This window comes from Lagenorhynchus albirostris, chromosome 5, assembly GCF_949774975.1.
Source record: "Lagenorhynchus albirostris chromosome 5, mLagAlb1.1, whole genome shotgun sequence".
Lineage (NCBI taxonomy): Eukaryota > Metazoa > Chordata > Mammalia > Artiodactyla > Delphinidae > Lagenorhynchus > Lagenorhynchus albirostris.
The window spans coordinates 134,728,470-134,744,945 of NC_083099.1; the positions used below are offsets into that span (position 1 = coordinate 134,728,470).

The 16,476-nt window shown below is 43.2% G+C and overlaps 1 protein-coding gene across 1 annotated transcript in view; it reads left to right on the top strand.

Moving 5' to 3' along the window:
- MRPS6 (mitochondrial ribosomal protein S6) overlaps positions 1–16,195 on the top strand; it is a 66,506-nt gene extending 50,311 nt beyond the window's left edge. The window contains exon 4 of the mRNA XM_060150890.1: positions 15,632–16,195. Within this exon, the coding sequence (XP_060006873.1) occupies positions 15,632–15,821 (190 nt within the window). The 3' untranslated portion in view covers positions 15,822–16,195. The remainder of the gene's footprint in view (positions 1–15,631) is intronic.
- The last annotated feature ends 281 nt before the right edge of the window (positions 16,196–16,476 follow it).

Genomic DNA, 16,476 nt, shown 5'->3' on the forward strand with positions numbered 1-16,476 from the left:
CAATGTTGTGTTGCAGATGGGATGCATTTATGCTGACCCACAGTAAGCTAATCAGAGCTCCCAAAGAGGTCATGCCAGCAGTAATACATTTATAAGCTTTTGATTGTGGGAAACTTTTCTCGTCAACTTAAGCACTGTTTTCCCCTGGCATTTCTTTAACTTTCGCCTTTAAAACACCTCATTGAGCAATGTGTTGTCCACCTACTCAGTGCATCCTTTGTAAATATGAAGGTTGCAGATAACAAGCAAAATGTACTTATTACTAATGTGTATAACCAGAGCCTAAAATCCCCAATAGGAACATGGTTTTACCTATTCCAGCCAATTTTAATCACAATTTTCTGTAATGGGACCTTTTTCTCACATAGTATATAGCGAGTTCCTCAAACATGTCAAGGATTTGATTTTATAGTGATACCTATCCTTGTAGAAATTCTTCAAGGTCAGTTTGTTGGGTTGGTTTGCCGCTTCTCTAAACTCATGCCCAAGGTTTCTGGTTTGGAGGAAGAATCTTATTTTGTTGGGTTTCCTAGAAGTAGGTGATAGAGAAACGGGAATCAGTTTTTAGCGGAGCAGGGAAAGTCCAGGACTAGAAGACTTGATTCTCCTTCTGGGGCTCCCAGCTGTGTGGCCTAGACCAAGTCACTTGGCTTCCTTGGATACTGAACTCAGGTGGTCGTTCTCCCATCCACTTTGTCACAGTGGTCAAATGAAATAACCTCTGAAGATGTGCTCTGTGGACAGTACTGGGTGTTGTATGATGCTGCTTTTAGTCATGTGGGGCAAGCAGCCTTGTGCAGGTTTGCTACACGTGATGGGCCCGAGTAAAGTCACACCTGACGCCGGGCTTTCTTACTGCTTGTAAACCTTCTGCCGAGATGTGGCACAGACTGCACGTTTCTTTTGATTGCTTCACCTTGTTTTGTGCTAGCGTTCAGCTTCTTGAGAGCACCTCTGAAGAGTGTGCCTGAGGCGTTGCTAGGCAACCTGAAATGCTGGGTGGCTTATTCCTCTCCACAATCATAACAACAGTAAGCAATGGAGACTGTGTGTATAACATTTTTTTTAAACTTAAACCAAACAAAGGGGTTTGGTTTTAATAGCAAGGCTATGAATCCTTTTGCCTTTTTTTTTTTTTTAAGAGAAGCATATAAAATTTGGCCAAGAGTTATTAGTCAGGTTCTGTTATGTATGGAAGGCACTGAACAGGGAGAGAAGTCAGTTTCCTCATTATGTGCTTTCAGGGATGTACAGTAGGAATGCTCTCTTCTGCTCCCTTTCCAAGTAGAGGATTTGACCTTGTTGAGGGCTAGTGTGACCAGCATCCTGGAATTTGCATTTCTCACAGTGCGTGGGTAGCGCTGCTGCTGCTACTGTGAGGACCACGCTTTGAGAACTGCCGCATTAATTCATCTAGTTTTCAGGCCTCTGTGTGCGGTGCTGGGGTAGGGTGGTACTCTTTCTCCTTTATGGATAGAATAAACTCAGATCTGGGAAGAGCTCACCTGGAATCAAGCCAGAGCTGCTGACAACCCCAGACCTACATTCCAGATTCCTGACAAGGTGCCGGTGCCCCACCAAGGGCTGTGTTGCCGTCACTTAGTTCATTTATAGTTAAGGATTTTACTTCTGGGTGGTTTTTCTGTTGGTTTGTTTTTTTACTTTCAGACTCCTCAGAGAAGAAGCAGCAGCATCCTTAAAATATACCATACTGTGTCTATTATACATCAACATAAAAAGGTGGTGCCTAGCCCCAGTGGGGGAGGTTCATGTTTTAAGTTTGCTTTTCTGAGGATAAATCAGTATCTGGTATTTATTTTCTTGAGGTAGTATTTTCCAAAGTGTGGTCTCTGAAATGCTAGTGATACAGATATGCTCCACCAAAATTGGAGGGTGTGTGTGATCAGTCAGATGTGGGAAGCCTTAAAAAAAAAAAAAAAAAAAGTGAAAAAAAGTGACTTCCCTGGCAGTCCACTGTTAAGACTCTGAGCTTCCGCTGCAGGGGGCGCGGGTTTGATCCCTGGTCGGGGAACTAAGATCCCACATGCCGCGCATACCGCGCAGCGCGGCCAAAAAAAAAAAAAAAGGTGTGGGAAGCCTTGCCTGATCTAATCCTGGAAATTCACAGCACACCTTAGCGTATAAATGGTGAGAAGCCCTTCCATAAGATGCCCTAGTTTGTCAATTTTACTTGACCATGTTACTTTGTTTTTGTAACACTCACTAATGTTCTTCACAGTGGCTTTTGGTAAATGAGACGAGGGGCTAGTGTAGTTGGGAGTTCCCTGGTTTGAAGATTTAAAATTGAGTGGCGTGTCAGATGGCTGCATTGTGGAGCTTAAGCTTAGTCTGATATTCCCTTAGCTGCAGCCAGTCCTCCCATAGTCACTAACCCCAGTGACGTTTGTAGTAGGCATTTTGTTCACTTGTCAAGTTCTTTTTGTGCACTGACATAGCCACAGAAGGCATTACAAGCATGTACGAAGGAGACTATGTGCCAGGGTGTGTTAGGTGCTGGGAAGGTTCACTTTTATGAAGTGGTTGAGAAGAAACAGGGTGGACTTGTGTGTTATGCATTTATTAGCATTCAGAAGTTTTTGGCTCTTTTCAAACAGCCCTGGAGGCCGTGAAACGTATCTGTAATTTTGGTGGGGCACTGGTTTGACTCCTGAGGTTGATATGTTGAGAGCCGGTTTTTTAACTGGCTAACGAGTGAGCCCTAGATGCCCTCCATGAATCCACATTGCATTGTGGTCCTGTTGGTTTTAAGTGTTTGTTGCTTTTACGTTTTGTGGGAAGAAATGGTATATCCTAGTGGCATTCCTAGGTCTCAGGGTGGTTCTTAGGATCGTTGTGGTTCTTGATCTCAAGGAGTTTTCACTTGAATTAAAGACATGACTGCATATGGCTAACCTAGGCACCAGCCAAGGGGCTGTAAACACAGGGGCCCAGTACAGAACCGTCCCTCTGACCGAGGCTGACAGCCAGGCGCCTCTCTTGCAGTTACTTCCATCATGTTGAGTGATTGCCTCCCATCTCACCTTCCCCCAAATCCATACCCCTGCTACACACATGCCAAGTAGGCCTGCCCGAAAGAAGAATGGACTGAGAGAGTGCTTAGGTAGGAGAGATAGTGCTACTTTAGGGTTATTTGGGAAGCTTTCCAAAAGGAGGAGGTGGCACCTTGAAAGTGGTACCTGGTGTTTATTATTATATCAAGCCTATTACCAGTTTATGCCAAAAAAAATAATCATTATATTCCAAATATTAATGTAGTCAGTCCTGACTTTGGGAACAGGTTACATTCCAGGAATTTGTCTGTAAGTTTATTGTTTATAACTGGGAACCTATTTTCCCATTGGAACAACTTGATGGTTAAGTTCCCAGGCTGATCCACAGAAACTTACTTAAACGCATAATCTCTGAGGGTCAATAGAATTGGACGAGTCATTTATGTCCCCTAGTGACAGGGAAGAGTTGACCGGATGCCCTCTTGCTGTTTGGGCCAGGTTGGGATGGTTGGGAAGTTTGGGTCTTCGGACCGTTTTTCCCCACAGAGGCTTCTGGCCTCACTCACCACCCATTTCACGAGGCAGTGTCTGGAAACCACTGGAGCATGATTAAGAGCTGGGGGTAGAGTGGGGGGTTGGGGGGGGGATGGTCTTAGAGGGGCTGGAATTTATTCTCAGCTCTGGATTTGCTTTGGTCTCCTGGGGGCCCCCCCAGATTATCTTTCCTTTGTGCTTTCACATGCTCACCTTCGTACCCTCATCAACTGTCTGAGAAAGGCAAGGTGGTTGTTGTGGAAAATTCTTTCTGTATTCCTTGGTGTCTAAAAGGGGACAGTGTTACACAGGCAGAAGGGAGTAAGTGCTCATTTAGACCCTTGCTCAGAAGAGGCAGGTTTTTACTGAATCATAGTATCAGTCACCCTCTGCCAGAACTGCCTTAGCATCTTCCTCCAGGGCTGCACAGACTGGTTTAAGGCTCTCTTTCCACTAGATGGGGCTGGACTGAGACTAAGAGGGATTTCTGGTGCAGGAGAGGGAACCTTAGAAGAAACCGTAGTCTATAATGCAGCGATGGGCTTGTGCCTGTTTGTAAAAAGATGCCCCAGATTGCTTTGACTGTTTTTACCACCTCTGCTTTCACTGCAGTGCGATTGGGCTGACTTCAGAATGTGTGTGTATGAGAACTCTTAAGTAGTGAAGGAGGTTTTTCTTGCCTGTTTTGTCCCTCCTTTGTCTGTTCTCATGTGTTTAAAATGTGAATAGGTGCTTATAGCAAAGATCTGCGGGCCTCCATATAAGACGCCCTTCTGTTTACGGGTAAGCAGAATGATAAAAATAACTGGCTGTATGGTGAATCAGTGGAATTTTACTGACTTGCTCTCCAAATGTGTCTGCAGCTAACTCCAAGAGTGCTGGCACCCTCTCTAGAGGAGATTGATTCTCCTCTGTAGTTTTCCCGTTAGCTAACGTTTCTATGTTCTTGTGCTTTCCTGCCAGCGTTAAGTCCAGGCCAGCATCCTGACCCCATTCTTGTGTGTAGGTGCTTCACGATGGGGTTTCAGGGCAGGGCTGCTGTGGCCTTGGAGGTTTCTTTTTAGTGGCAGTGTCCCAAGATTTGTAAGAATTCTGCAGCAGGTTTGGTAGTTTTTAAAATGTATGAGACCCAACGGATTTTAAAAAAGGAATGGGGCTTTTCCATGCAGAGGCTGTCTTGCTTTTAAGGAGAATAATTCACTGCTTCAGCGAAGCCTGAATCCAGCAAGGTTTAACGGATACAGTCTAGGAACTGGCATTCAAACGGATCTGTTTCCTATGTTCCAAAAGGCTTGAAGAGGCTTCCTGGCTGCAAATCCCTCTCCTCTCCCTCCCCCACCCCACTCACGGGGAGCCACTGAGCGCTTCAGTGGAAATTTCCACTCATCTGCGAGGGGGAGGGCGAGGCTGTGAGTGAGTGTGTGACTGAGAGAGACAGACAAAGAAAACTCACATTCAAGCAGGCACTTTCTATGGACAACTTGTAACTGTAGGGTGAAGACGGAAGTGAAATAAAAACCAAATAGAACCTTTAGTGTTTAGGTGCGTTGCAAGAAGCCACTCGGGTGGGTGAGGTCTGGCAGGCTGCAGAGCATTGTGTCAGGAGGCCACTGAGTGGTTTGCTGGTCTTGTTGCCTAGAGAGGAGGGCAGAAAGGACGCTGAGGGCTGCTGGCTCCCTCGAGAAGCTGAGCTGGGGATGGAGTATGCTTGGTGGCACTGGGCTCAGTCTGTCCTGGGCAAGCGCTTTCTCTGGGTCTTCTCAGATCTCTGTGGGGTTTCAGTCATGTAGTGGAGAGTTTTGTAGTGCGTGTCTTAAGAAATATAGAAAGGGTTAACTGTTACCTTCAAGACCACGTGGGCAGTTCTGCCTACGAGATGGTTCCCTGTTCCTCCAACTTTTGAACATGGGACTGTGATGAGAAAGGCACTAGTGTACTAAACCTTTTTTTGTCCTTTCTCTCCTTGCCGGTATCCATCATTTCCTTGCTTCTACTTCTGCAGCGTTGGTGCCACCTAAAATCCAAGTGCTTTTCTATAGAAAAGAGAGAAGCTGATGTCTACCTTGCGGATGAAGTGATTCTATAATGAGAACCACATGTGGGACAATACACCTTGAAATGTCAACACCACTGGGATTTGTGTTGAAGGCGAGAGCAGTGCTACCCTGGCTACCTGGTGTGCAGAACCATTTCACTGGTGGTACTGAACATGTAGTTGGAGGTGCTGGGAATGTAGACTGTAGTTAGATTTGAGATTGCTAAACTGGATTTTTCCAAAATGATTGGTTCATATATTGATTTAATCACCGATCAGAGTAAATGTGGAGAATGGAAAACTGGCTATTTGGAGAACTTGATTTTTTTTTTTTTTCCTTATTGGAATGTCAGCTTTTGGGCATGTCTAGGCAGTTGTAATTATAGTCATAATTGTAAACTACCTTGAGTGAGGAGCTTATCCCGAGAATGGAGATGCGAGTCTACATGTTAGACGTGTTACGACGTTTGGTCTTGTGTTTTGATTCTGCGTAGCTAGGTTAGGGGAAGAAGCAAATATTGTTATCTCATTGTGGGATAAAGGTGGAGCAGATTCCTCTGGAGATACCGAGCCCCTCTTTTGGCCCCCTTCCTTGAACAGCAGCTCATCTGTATTTCAGAATGGCTTCTCCATGGCAGATTTCAGTGGGATGTAGGGAGTTCCGAGGTTGTTTTGTCAACCTAATTCCTGTTTTTACAGGTCTGTTATGGACCTGTGTTGTCATGGGAAGGGGATCCTTGTAGGCATCAGAAGCTGCCCAGACCTACAACTCCAAGTAGACTGTTTCTGGGCTTCACTTCTCATTGTCATTCCTTAGGTCACCTGTGGTTAGAAAACCCCACTAATACGTATAAAATAGGTAACTAACATTAGAACCTGCTGTATAAAAAAATAAATAAAATGAAGTTCAAAAATTCAAAAAAGAAAAGAAAAACCCAGTAGCTAGGAGTGAGGTGTCCATGACCGCCGCGTCATTTCCACAGTCTCCTGCGGGACTGGGAGATGTGTGCAGGTCTTGGAAGCCTGGGTTTCTGCTAACACTGTGGCCCTTGTGACTTCTCTCCCCAGCTGGACTCAATGTTCCAGGGGGTCAAGGCCATGTGTACCTCATCTTTTTAGTCTCCTGAGGTTTGCCCATAGTAGATGTTCATTGATGGTTAAGTTTGTCCAAGATAAATCAGCGAGAAGAAGAATATATCCTGGCAGTAACCAAGAATTGGTCAGTGCATCTCTGTGTGGGAAAGCCTTAAAGAACTATTGACCTGTGTGCTTGGGCCGCTAAGGCAGATAGAGGTTGTCCTGGACTCCTGCTTGTTTCCCTCACAGTGGGGAGGGACAGCTTGGTTCCCTGGAGGGAGATGTGGAGGTAAGAGGTTAGCTATTTTTTTAAATTAAATTAATTTATTTTATTTTATTTGTTTTATTTTTGGCTGCATTGGATCTTTGTTGCTGCACCCGGGCTTTTCTCTAGTTGCAGCAAGCAGGGGCTACTCTTCGTTGTGGTGCGCGGGCTTCTCATTGCGGTGGCTTCTCTTGTTGTGGAGCACAGGCTCTAGGCATGTGGGCTTCAGTAGTTGTGGCACACGGGCTCAGTAGTTGTGGCACACGGGCTCAGTAGTTGTGGCTCGCGGGCTCAGTAGTTGTGGCTCACGGGCTTTAGAACACAGGCTCAGTAGTTGTGGGCTTAGTTGCTCAGCAGCATGTGGGATCTTCCTGCACCAGGGCTCAAACCCGTGTCCCCTGCATTGGCGGGTAGATTCTTAACCACTGCGCCACCAGGGAAGTCCAAGAGGTTAGCTTTCAACTGTGAATGTAAGGTTAGCTTTCAACTCTGAATACAGTAAGATCTGCCCATCTCTGAGCCACTCCTAGCCCCTTCTCTGTCTTGGTGGTGTTTCCTTTTTGTGGAAATTTCCACAGTGCAATAAGGAGCATGGGAGTAGAAGCAGTCTTGCCCACATGCGCCCCAGGCGTAGATCAACAGTGTGATAAGCATGAAGTGACTGTCACAGCTGTGGCTGTGGGCACTAACCCATTTTCATCTTGGCCAGTGCTTTTGTTTGGGTTTGGTTGCTGGATGAGTGTCCTGACTGGTAGAGGGAAGGCAGAGTAGCTAAAAGAAGGTAAAGGCTGGAGGGGTTTTGGTAGTAACAGAGCCTCCTGAAGCCAAGCTTAGGGTTCTCAGACCTTTTTCTAGTGCTTTTCTTTATCCTTGAGAAACCTTCAGAATGCCAGTTGCTGGCTAGCAAGAGATGCAGTTGACAGAGTGGGAGCTGAGGGGTCTGGAGTCTGGATCCTGCCTCTCCCTTTGTGACCTGGTGCAGATCAGTTCCCTTGAAAGCAGCGGAAGGGGTTGGACTGCGTCGTCTTCATGGTCCTCTCCCCATTCACTGGGGTTCTGTAACCCAGTGATCCCAAAGTTCTCTGTGGCTTCTTATGTCCTGGAGTCAAAAGACGTACTCTTAGAATCCTGGCTGAGGCTGCTTAGTAGCTGAGTGACCTTGAACTAACGACTTAATCATTATAAAATTCAAAGGAGATAATGTGTAGGAAACCACTTTGAACAGTGCTAGTTGTTGCTGGGGAGAAGGCTGCTGGGCCCACACCAGCACCCAGCACCACTTCCTCTTGCACTTCCTGAGTTGCCACATGGAGTGGAGCTTCCACTTCCTCCTCCTCTCCCTCAGGAACTGTTTAAAAGAAAGTTCTATCTAAGACACTTGCCTTTACATTTCTGAAATAATATCTGGCCTCTAGTTTCCATCCTTGGGTATTCTTTTTACCCTTATCACAAAATGGTATCCAAAAAGCTTTGGGTTATTTCTTAGCATTATTTGGTGAGTGCCAGTGTATGGAGGATACTGCTCAGGAAGACTGCACGATAACTGATTTGTGGGCAGGTGAGTTGCTTGTTGGCTGTCGTAAACACACTCTCTCTTAGAAACATGTTTAGACTCAGAGGCTAGCCCATAAAAATACCTCTGTGGTGTAGAAGAATGGAAAATGGAAGAAGACAATGCTTGCTGAACCCCAGATATGCTATCTGAGTAACTTGAATACTTGACCGTAAAGACGGGCAGGCTTAACTCACTAGAGCAAGAGACACCTGTGTACTCTCTGGTGGGGGGGTGTGGAGCATTTACAGGGCTGGCAGTGGTAACTGTGCCCAGAGCATGTCAGGCCCTCGCTAAGCATTTCCCTCCGTATGTTACCCTGTGTAATAGATGGCATTTCACAGTGCACTGCCTCCGGCTATCAGGGCTTTAAGTGGAGTAAAGCAAAAGAGGAAGACACTTCTAGGGAAACTAGACGAAAAGCAAGGAAAGAGGAGGGAGCTCAGAGAGGACGTGTATGTGTTTAAAGAAAAACTGCTGCTATAGAACGAAGTATTGTGGGATGTTAACAGACAGAGGGTGAGGTCATAACTTGTCCATGGTAGCTAGGCAAGACATTTTGATGTATACTGGATGAAAGAACAGATGGATAAAGAAAGGGAAGAGAGATGCTGGAGGCCATGTTGAATGAGAGCGTTCCCAGCCCTGGCCACCAGGCGGCCATAATTATTGGGGGTTGGAGGAGTGGGAAAAGTGCTTAGAGTTGACAAGGAGAAGGTAATTTAAGGTCGATTACACTTTTTTTTTTTTAACATCTTTATTGGAGTATAGTTGCTTTACAATGGTGTGTTATTTTCTGCTTTGTAACAAAGTGAATCAGTTATACATATACATATGTTCCCATATCTCTTCCCTCTTGCGTCTCCCTCCCTCCCACCCTCCCTATCCCACCCCTCCAGGTGGTCACAGAGCACCGAGCTGATCTCCTTGTGCTATGCGGCTGCTTCCCACTAGCTATCTATTTTACGTTTGGTAGTGTATATATGTCCATGCCACTCTCTCACTTTGTCACAGCTTACCCTTCCCCCTCCGCATATCCTCAAGTCCATGCTCTAGTAGGTCTGTGTCTTTATTCCCATCTTACCCCTAGGTACTTCATACACTTATTTTTTAAGCTCTAATTCAGAGCCTTACTCAAGGTAAGTAATCAATAATTAACCATTGAACAAATGAGCAGTTCTTAAGTTGGCTGATTGCAACCATAGTGCCTGCTTTGTGGAGTAGAAATAAACAAGTAGAATTAAACCTTGGAAGATTTGGCCAGGTTGGTGTGTAATTTTCAGAGTAAGCCCAAATGGTGGTCTCATTGTTGAGCACACGTGCAAGTCAGTGATCAAGAAGTTTGCCAGGTCGTGGAGGAATTGGCATTTTTATTTCATTTCTTCGTTGTTTTTTTCTTGCGGTACGCGGGCCTCTCACTGTTGTGGCCTCTCCCGTTGCGGAGCACAGGCTCTGGACGCGCAGGCTCAGCGGCCATGGCTCATGGGCCTAGCCGCTCCGCGGCATGTGGGATCCTCCCGGACCGGGGCACGAACCCGTGTCCCCTGCATCGGCAGGTGGACTCCCAACCATTGCGCCACCAGGGAAGTCCTTTATTTCATTTCTTGAAAAACCCTCGGTGTCTTCATCAGCTGTAGTTACTCCTCATCACCACCATTCTATATCGAGTCATTGACCAAGTCCTGCTCATTCAACTTCTACATACCATTTTAAAATCAGCAGCTTTGTAGAGGTATAAATGACACATAATAAACTGCACATATATGTCAACCCATGAAATCACCACGATCAAGATGATAAATTGGTCACCCTAAAGTTTCCTCCTGCCTCTTGTGATCCTTCCTTCCACTTATCCACCATCTGATCTCCTTTCTTTCACTATAGATTAGCTTATATTTTCTAAAATCTTATTTAGATAGAATCAGACAGTATGTACTCTTTTTTACTCTAGTTTCTTTTACTCAGCGAAATTATTATGAGATTCATCAGTGGTATGTATTAATAGTTTATCCCTTTTTATTGCTGAGTAGTATGCCATTTTATGGATATACTACAGTTTGCTTATCAGTTTACATGTTAATGGATATTTGTGTTATTTCCAGTTTCTGGTTGTTACAAGTAAAGCTGCTATGAACATCGATGTAGAAGTTGTTCTGTGGGCATATGCTTTAATTTTCTTGGGTAAACCTAGGAATGGAATGGCTTGATCATAATGGCAGGTGTATGTTTAACTTTTTAAGAGACTGCCACACTGGTTTCCAAAGTTGGTTGTATCATTTTGCATTCCCACTAGCAGTGTATGAGAGTGTCACTTCCTCTACATGCTCACCACACTTGGTATGGTCATTTTTTAGCCATTCTAGTAGGTAACTCTTTGTGGTTTTAGTTTGCATTTCTCTAACGACTAGTGGTATTAAGCATCTTTTCATATGCTTCCTCGCCATTGTATATCTTCAGTGAAATGCCTTTTCAAATTTTATGTCCATTTTTAAAAATTGTTTTTTTAATTAAACTTTGAGAGTTTTTAATATTCTAGAAATAAGTCCTTTATCAAATATGAGTTTGCAAGTCCCAGTGCATGGCTTGTCTTCTTATTATCTTAAGAGTGTCTTTCAAAGAGCAGTTTTTAATTTTGATGAAGTCTAAAATATCAAATTTTTCTTTTATGGATTGTGCTTTTGGTGTCATGTCTAAGGAATCTTTGCTTAACCCAAGGTCACAAGGATTTTCTCCTGTGTTTTCTTCTAGTTTTCTAGCTTTGTGTTTTATGTTTAGATTTGGGTTCTAGTTTGAGTTAATTTTTGTGTATGGTACAAGCATGGATCGAAGAGCTCATTTTTTTGCCTATGGATATCAAATTGTTCCAGCACCTTTTGTTGAAAGGACTATCCTTTCTTTACTGAATTGCCTTTGCACCTTTGTCACAAATCAGTTGTGCATTTGGGTCTATTTCTGAACTCCCTATTCTATTGATCTATTTGGTTATCTTTATATAAATGCCATACTGTCTTGATTACCATAGCTTTATAGTAAGTCTTGAAATCAGGCAGTGTTAGTCCTTCAACTTCATTCTTTATCAAAGTTGTTTTGGCTGTTCTTGGTCTTTTGAATTTCTATGTGAACTTAAGAATCAGTTGTCAATTTCTAACAAAAAAGCCTTAGGATTTTGACTGGGATTCCTTTTTTTTTTTTTTTTTTGCGGTACGTGGGCCTCTCACTGTTGTGGCCTCTCCCGTCGCGGAGCACAGGCTCCAGACGCACAGGCTGAGCCGCCATGGCTCACGGGCCTAGCCGCTCTGCAGCATGTGGGATCCTTCCGGACCGGGGCACGAACCCGCGCCCCCTGCATCGGCAGGCAGACTCTCAACCACTGCGCCACCAGGGAAGCCCCTGACTGGGATTCTTTTGACTCTTTATGTCAGTTTGGGAAAACAGACAACTAAACAAGTTGAATCTTCCTACCCACGAACAAGGTATACCTCTCTATTTATGTATGTTTTCTTTAACTTCTTTCAGCAATGTTTTATAGTTTTAATTTACAAGTCTTGCACATCTTCTGTCAGATTTATCACTAAATATTTAATTTCAAGGTCTGATTATTTGTTGCTAGTATATAGAAATACAGTTGATTTTTGTTTATTGATCTTGTATCTTGCAACCTTGTTAAACTTACAGTCTGGTATCTTTTCCATAAGCTTCTTCAGATTTTTCTGTATACACGTTCGTGACATCTGCAAATAAAGACAGTTTTACTTTTTCCTTATCAACCTGGATGTTTTTTGTTTGTTTGTTTTTCGCGGTACATGGACCTCTCAGTGTTGTGGCCTCTCCCACTGCAGAGCACAGGCTCTGGACGCGCAGGCTCAGCGGCCATGGCTCACAGGCCCAGCCGCTCCGTGGCATGTGGGATCTTCCCAGACCAGGGCACAAACCCGTGTCCCCTGCATCAGCAGGCGGACTCTCAACCACTGCACCACCAGGGAAGCCCAACCTGGATGTTTTTTACTTCTTTTTTTTCTTGCCTTATTGCACTGGCAAGGCACTTCAGTAAAATGTAGATAGAAGTAATGAGAGTAGACGTTCTTGTTTGTTCCCGCTCTTAGGGGGAAAGCATTCAGACTTTGACCAGTTAGTATGATGTTAGCGGTAGGTTTTTCAAAGATGCTTTTTATAAGGGTGTAAAAGATTCCTTCTTTCCCGAGCTTGCTGAGAGTTTTTATCAGGAATGGATATGGGATTTTGCTAAATGCTGTTTTCTGCATCTATTGGAATGATCACATGGTTTTTCTTTTTTAGTTTGTTAATATGGTGATTTTTTGTTGACTTTCAAATGTTAAGCCAATCTTGCATTCTTGGACTAAATCCTACTTGGTCAGGATATATTGTCCTTTTTATATATTCTAGTAGTCAATTTGCTAAAATTTTGTTTAAAATCTTTTCATTTACGTTTATGAGGGATGTTGGTCTGTTTTTTTCTTTTCTTTTAGTGTCTTTGTGTGGTCTTGGTACCAGGGTAATGCTGACTTCATAGGACAAGTTCAAAAGTGTTGTCCTACTTTCCAGACCAATTTGTATCAGAATTGGTATTTTTTTCTTAAACATTTGGTAGAGTTTGCCAGTGAAACCATTTGTGCCTATAGTTATCCTTGGGGGAAGGTTTTTAACTACAAATTTAATTTCTTTGATAGATATAGGGCTATTCAGGTCATCTGTTCCTTTTTGAGTGAGTTTTGATAGTTTGTATTTTTCAAGGAATTTCAGTTAGGTTGTCAATTTATTGCAAAAGTTTTTTTTATGATATTCCCTTACCATTCTTTTAATATCTGTAAACTTTGTAGTCGTTTCACCTTTCTCATTCCTAAATATCGGTAATTTGTATCTTATCTCTTTTTACTGATCAATCCGATTGGAATTGTATCAGTTTTATTGATCTCAGGGAACTAGTATTTGGTGTCACTGATGTTCTCTATTGTTTTTCCTGCTTCAGGGATTTGTGCTCTGATTTTTATTATTTTCTTTTTTGGTCTTACTTTGCATTTAATTTGCTCTTCTTTTCCTAGTTTCTTAAGGTGGAAGCTGAGGTCATTGATTTGAGGCCCTTCTTCTAGTCTTACATAGATGTTTAGTGCTGTAAGTTTACTGCTAAGTACTGCTTTAGTGGCATTCTCCAAATTTGATGTGTTGTTTTCATTTTCATTCAATTCAAGGTATTTTGTGATTTCCCTTTTGATTTCTTCTTTGACCCATAGGTTATTTAGATGTATGTTTAGTTTCCAAGTATTTGGGGATTTTCTCAAGATTTTTCTGTATGACTCGAATCCCTTTAGATGTACTGAAAATGAGCCCATATTCTGGGCTCATTTTATGGCCAGAATATGGTCGTCCTTGGTAAATGTTTTGTATGCCCTTGAGAACCAATATGTATCTTGCTGTTGTTGGGTGGAGGGGTCTATAAATGTCAGATCCAGTTGGTTGAGGGTGGTGTTTGCTTCTTCTCTAACCTTGCTGGTTTTCTGTGTACTAGATCTGTTGATTACTGAGACGAATGTTAAAAGTTTCCACCTATAATTGTGGATTTGTCTCTTTCTCTTTTCAGTTCTGTTAGTTTTTACTTTCTGTATGTTGTAGCTCTGTTATCTGTAAGTACACATTTAGGAATTTTGTGTCTTCTTGGTGAACCCATCGTTAAGTATTGTCTCTTTTTCCCCCTGATAATTTTTTTTTTGCTCAGAAGTCTCCTTTGTCTGATATTACTGTAGCCACTTCAACTCTCTTTTGGTTAGTGTTTTTGCATGATATATATTTTTCTGTGCTTTAACTTTTAATTATTTTTACTTGAATAACTTTCCCACTAGGCTTGTGAATGGTCACATGGGAAGTTGGGAATTTTTCATATGAGTTTTGAACCCTCTCCTTGTGTAGAACTACACAAAATGCCATACTTTTTCTAATAACGTTCTTCCTTGCTGAATTTGTTCATTTTTACTTTGGTCTTTCCTGCTTTCTGTGAGAATTCCACCTTTCATGCCAACACACCACTGTGAAATATTTACTGTGGACCTGATGTACGTTAGCCTATGCTCAAGGTGCTGGGGATGTAGCAACAAAGTCCTTCTTCCTAGGGCAGTTACGTTTCAGTGGAGTGAGACAGACTGTAAACAAATATACACTGTGTTAGTGGTGATAAAGTGCTATGGGGAAAAAAATAAAGCATTAAGAAAGGGAGGTAAGAGGGATGAGGCTGGGTGGGTGGGGCAGAAGGGCTGTCTGACAAGGTGACTTTTGGACAAGACGTGATGGAAGTGAGGGATGAGCCGTGTGGAACTAGGGTGAAGAATATTTCTGGTAGAGGCACAAAGAGTGCAAAGACCTAGGATGGGAATATGCTTGGGAGAAGAGTGTGGCTGGAACCAAATAAGTGGTGTCAAAGGTCATCTGAACCAGCTGGAACATTGTAGAATTCTGAAATACTGCGCTGAAAACTGTCCTTTAACAGCACCGTGGTCCAAACCAAACAGTACAAGTGAGGCTTCAACTTTTGCAACAGAGCATGGGTGGGGTGGGCAGGGAATAGAGACACTTATTCCTTTGCATCGGCATACAGCCAACTACTGATAAAGTTATTAAGACTGAAGACCAGTGAGCTGTATGAGATGTCTGTCTGTATTAGTCTGGTCTGAGTAGATGAATGTTAAATTCTTTCTGTCACCCAAGATTCAAGTAGTTTTCTTTTGTTCCTTGTCAGTTCTTGAATGTGCTGGATAGTCTTAGATGAGTCCCAGGCCTTTCTTAACCTTTTTCTAGTTTGTGAAGTATGGCTGATACTTACTGTATCTCTTAGGTGCGTTAAGTCACTTGTAAAATCCTTTGGAAAATTAGAAGACTCATAGAGTTTTCACAAAAATCATCAACTAATGGATTGAAAAATTCAGTGGAGTGTAATGGGAAAGGCCGTAGGAAAAGGGAGGTCGGGCACAGCACTACACTTCGGTTCAGCTGGTCAGCTGGCAGTTTCTCTTTTGACAAAGATGTGTATGTGTGTTTGTAGGTAGTTGATGTCTGTATGTGGAGAGGAGTAAAACAAAAACATAGACCAAAATAGTGAGCTTACTATATTTCAGAATGCAGCACATTCACAAATTTTTATTTTATTGCAGGTATTTCTTGGTGGATTTTTACGCACCGACAACAACTGTTGAAGGCATAATGGAGCATTTGTCTCGAGACATTGATGTGATTAGACCAAATATTGTAAAACACCCTCTGACCCAGGAAGTGAAAGAGTGTGAAGGGATCGTCCCAGTCCCACTTGAAGAAAAGCTGTATTCCACCAAGAAGAGGAAGTGAGAAGATTCACCAGATTTTAGCCTTCAGTTTAATTCTCTCACTTTTGAGCACCATGGATTAATAACTGACCAGCCTGATCTTTATGTAAGAGGGTGCTTTCAGTGCCCTTTGATTTTTCTAAGGTACTTTTAGTTCTTGATCCCCTTTGCTGTGAAAAGTCGGGGAATGGCCTCCTTAGAGCCACATTGTAATATATGGCATCAGCGCTCCCTGCTCGATTGCGTTTCACGAATGTAATTTGTCAGTGAGGACTTTGCCCTACAGCAGCACTAACACTGCTTTGAAGAGCAAAGGTTATAAAAACCACTTTGGATTACACGCTAGTCATTCAGACTGTATACCACCATGCAAAATAAAAATTTAAGACCATCGTATTATATGAGTAACTTTTGATCAGAGTGAAAGTCTGTGATTTTAAAGAACTTTTGCCTCGTCACCTCCCCCAGCACTGTGCCCCATCCAAGGCCTCACAGCTCCGGTCTGCCCAGAATGCTGGCAGCGTGTGGGCGGGGCTCCCGGTTACCAGCGCAGGTTCAAGACTGGGAGAAGCCACGGTGAGGGCAGGTGGGATGTGTCTGTCCCTTGACTCCTGGACAGTCACTTTTCCTTTCCTCTCACAATTAACTTGTCCTTGTGGTGGGTGCTGCTCTTGGTA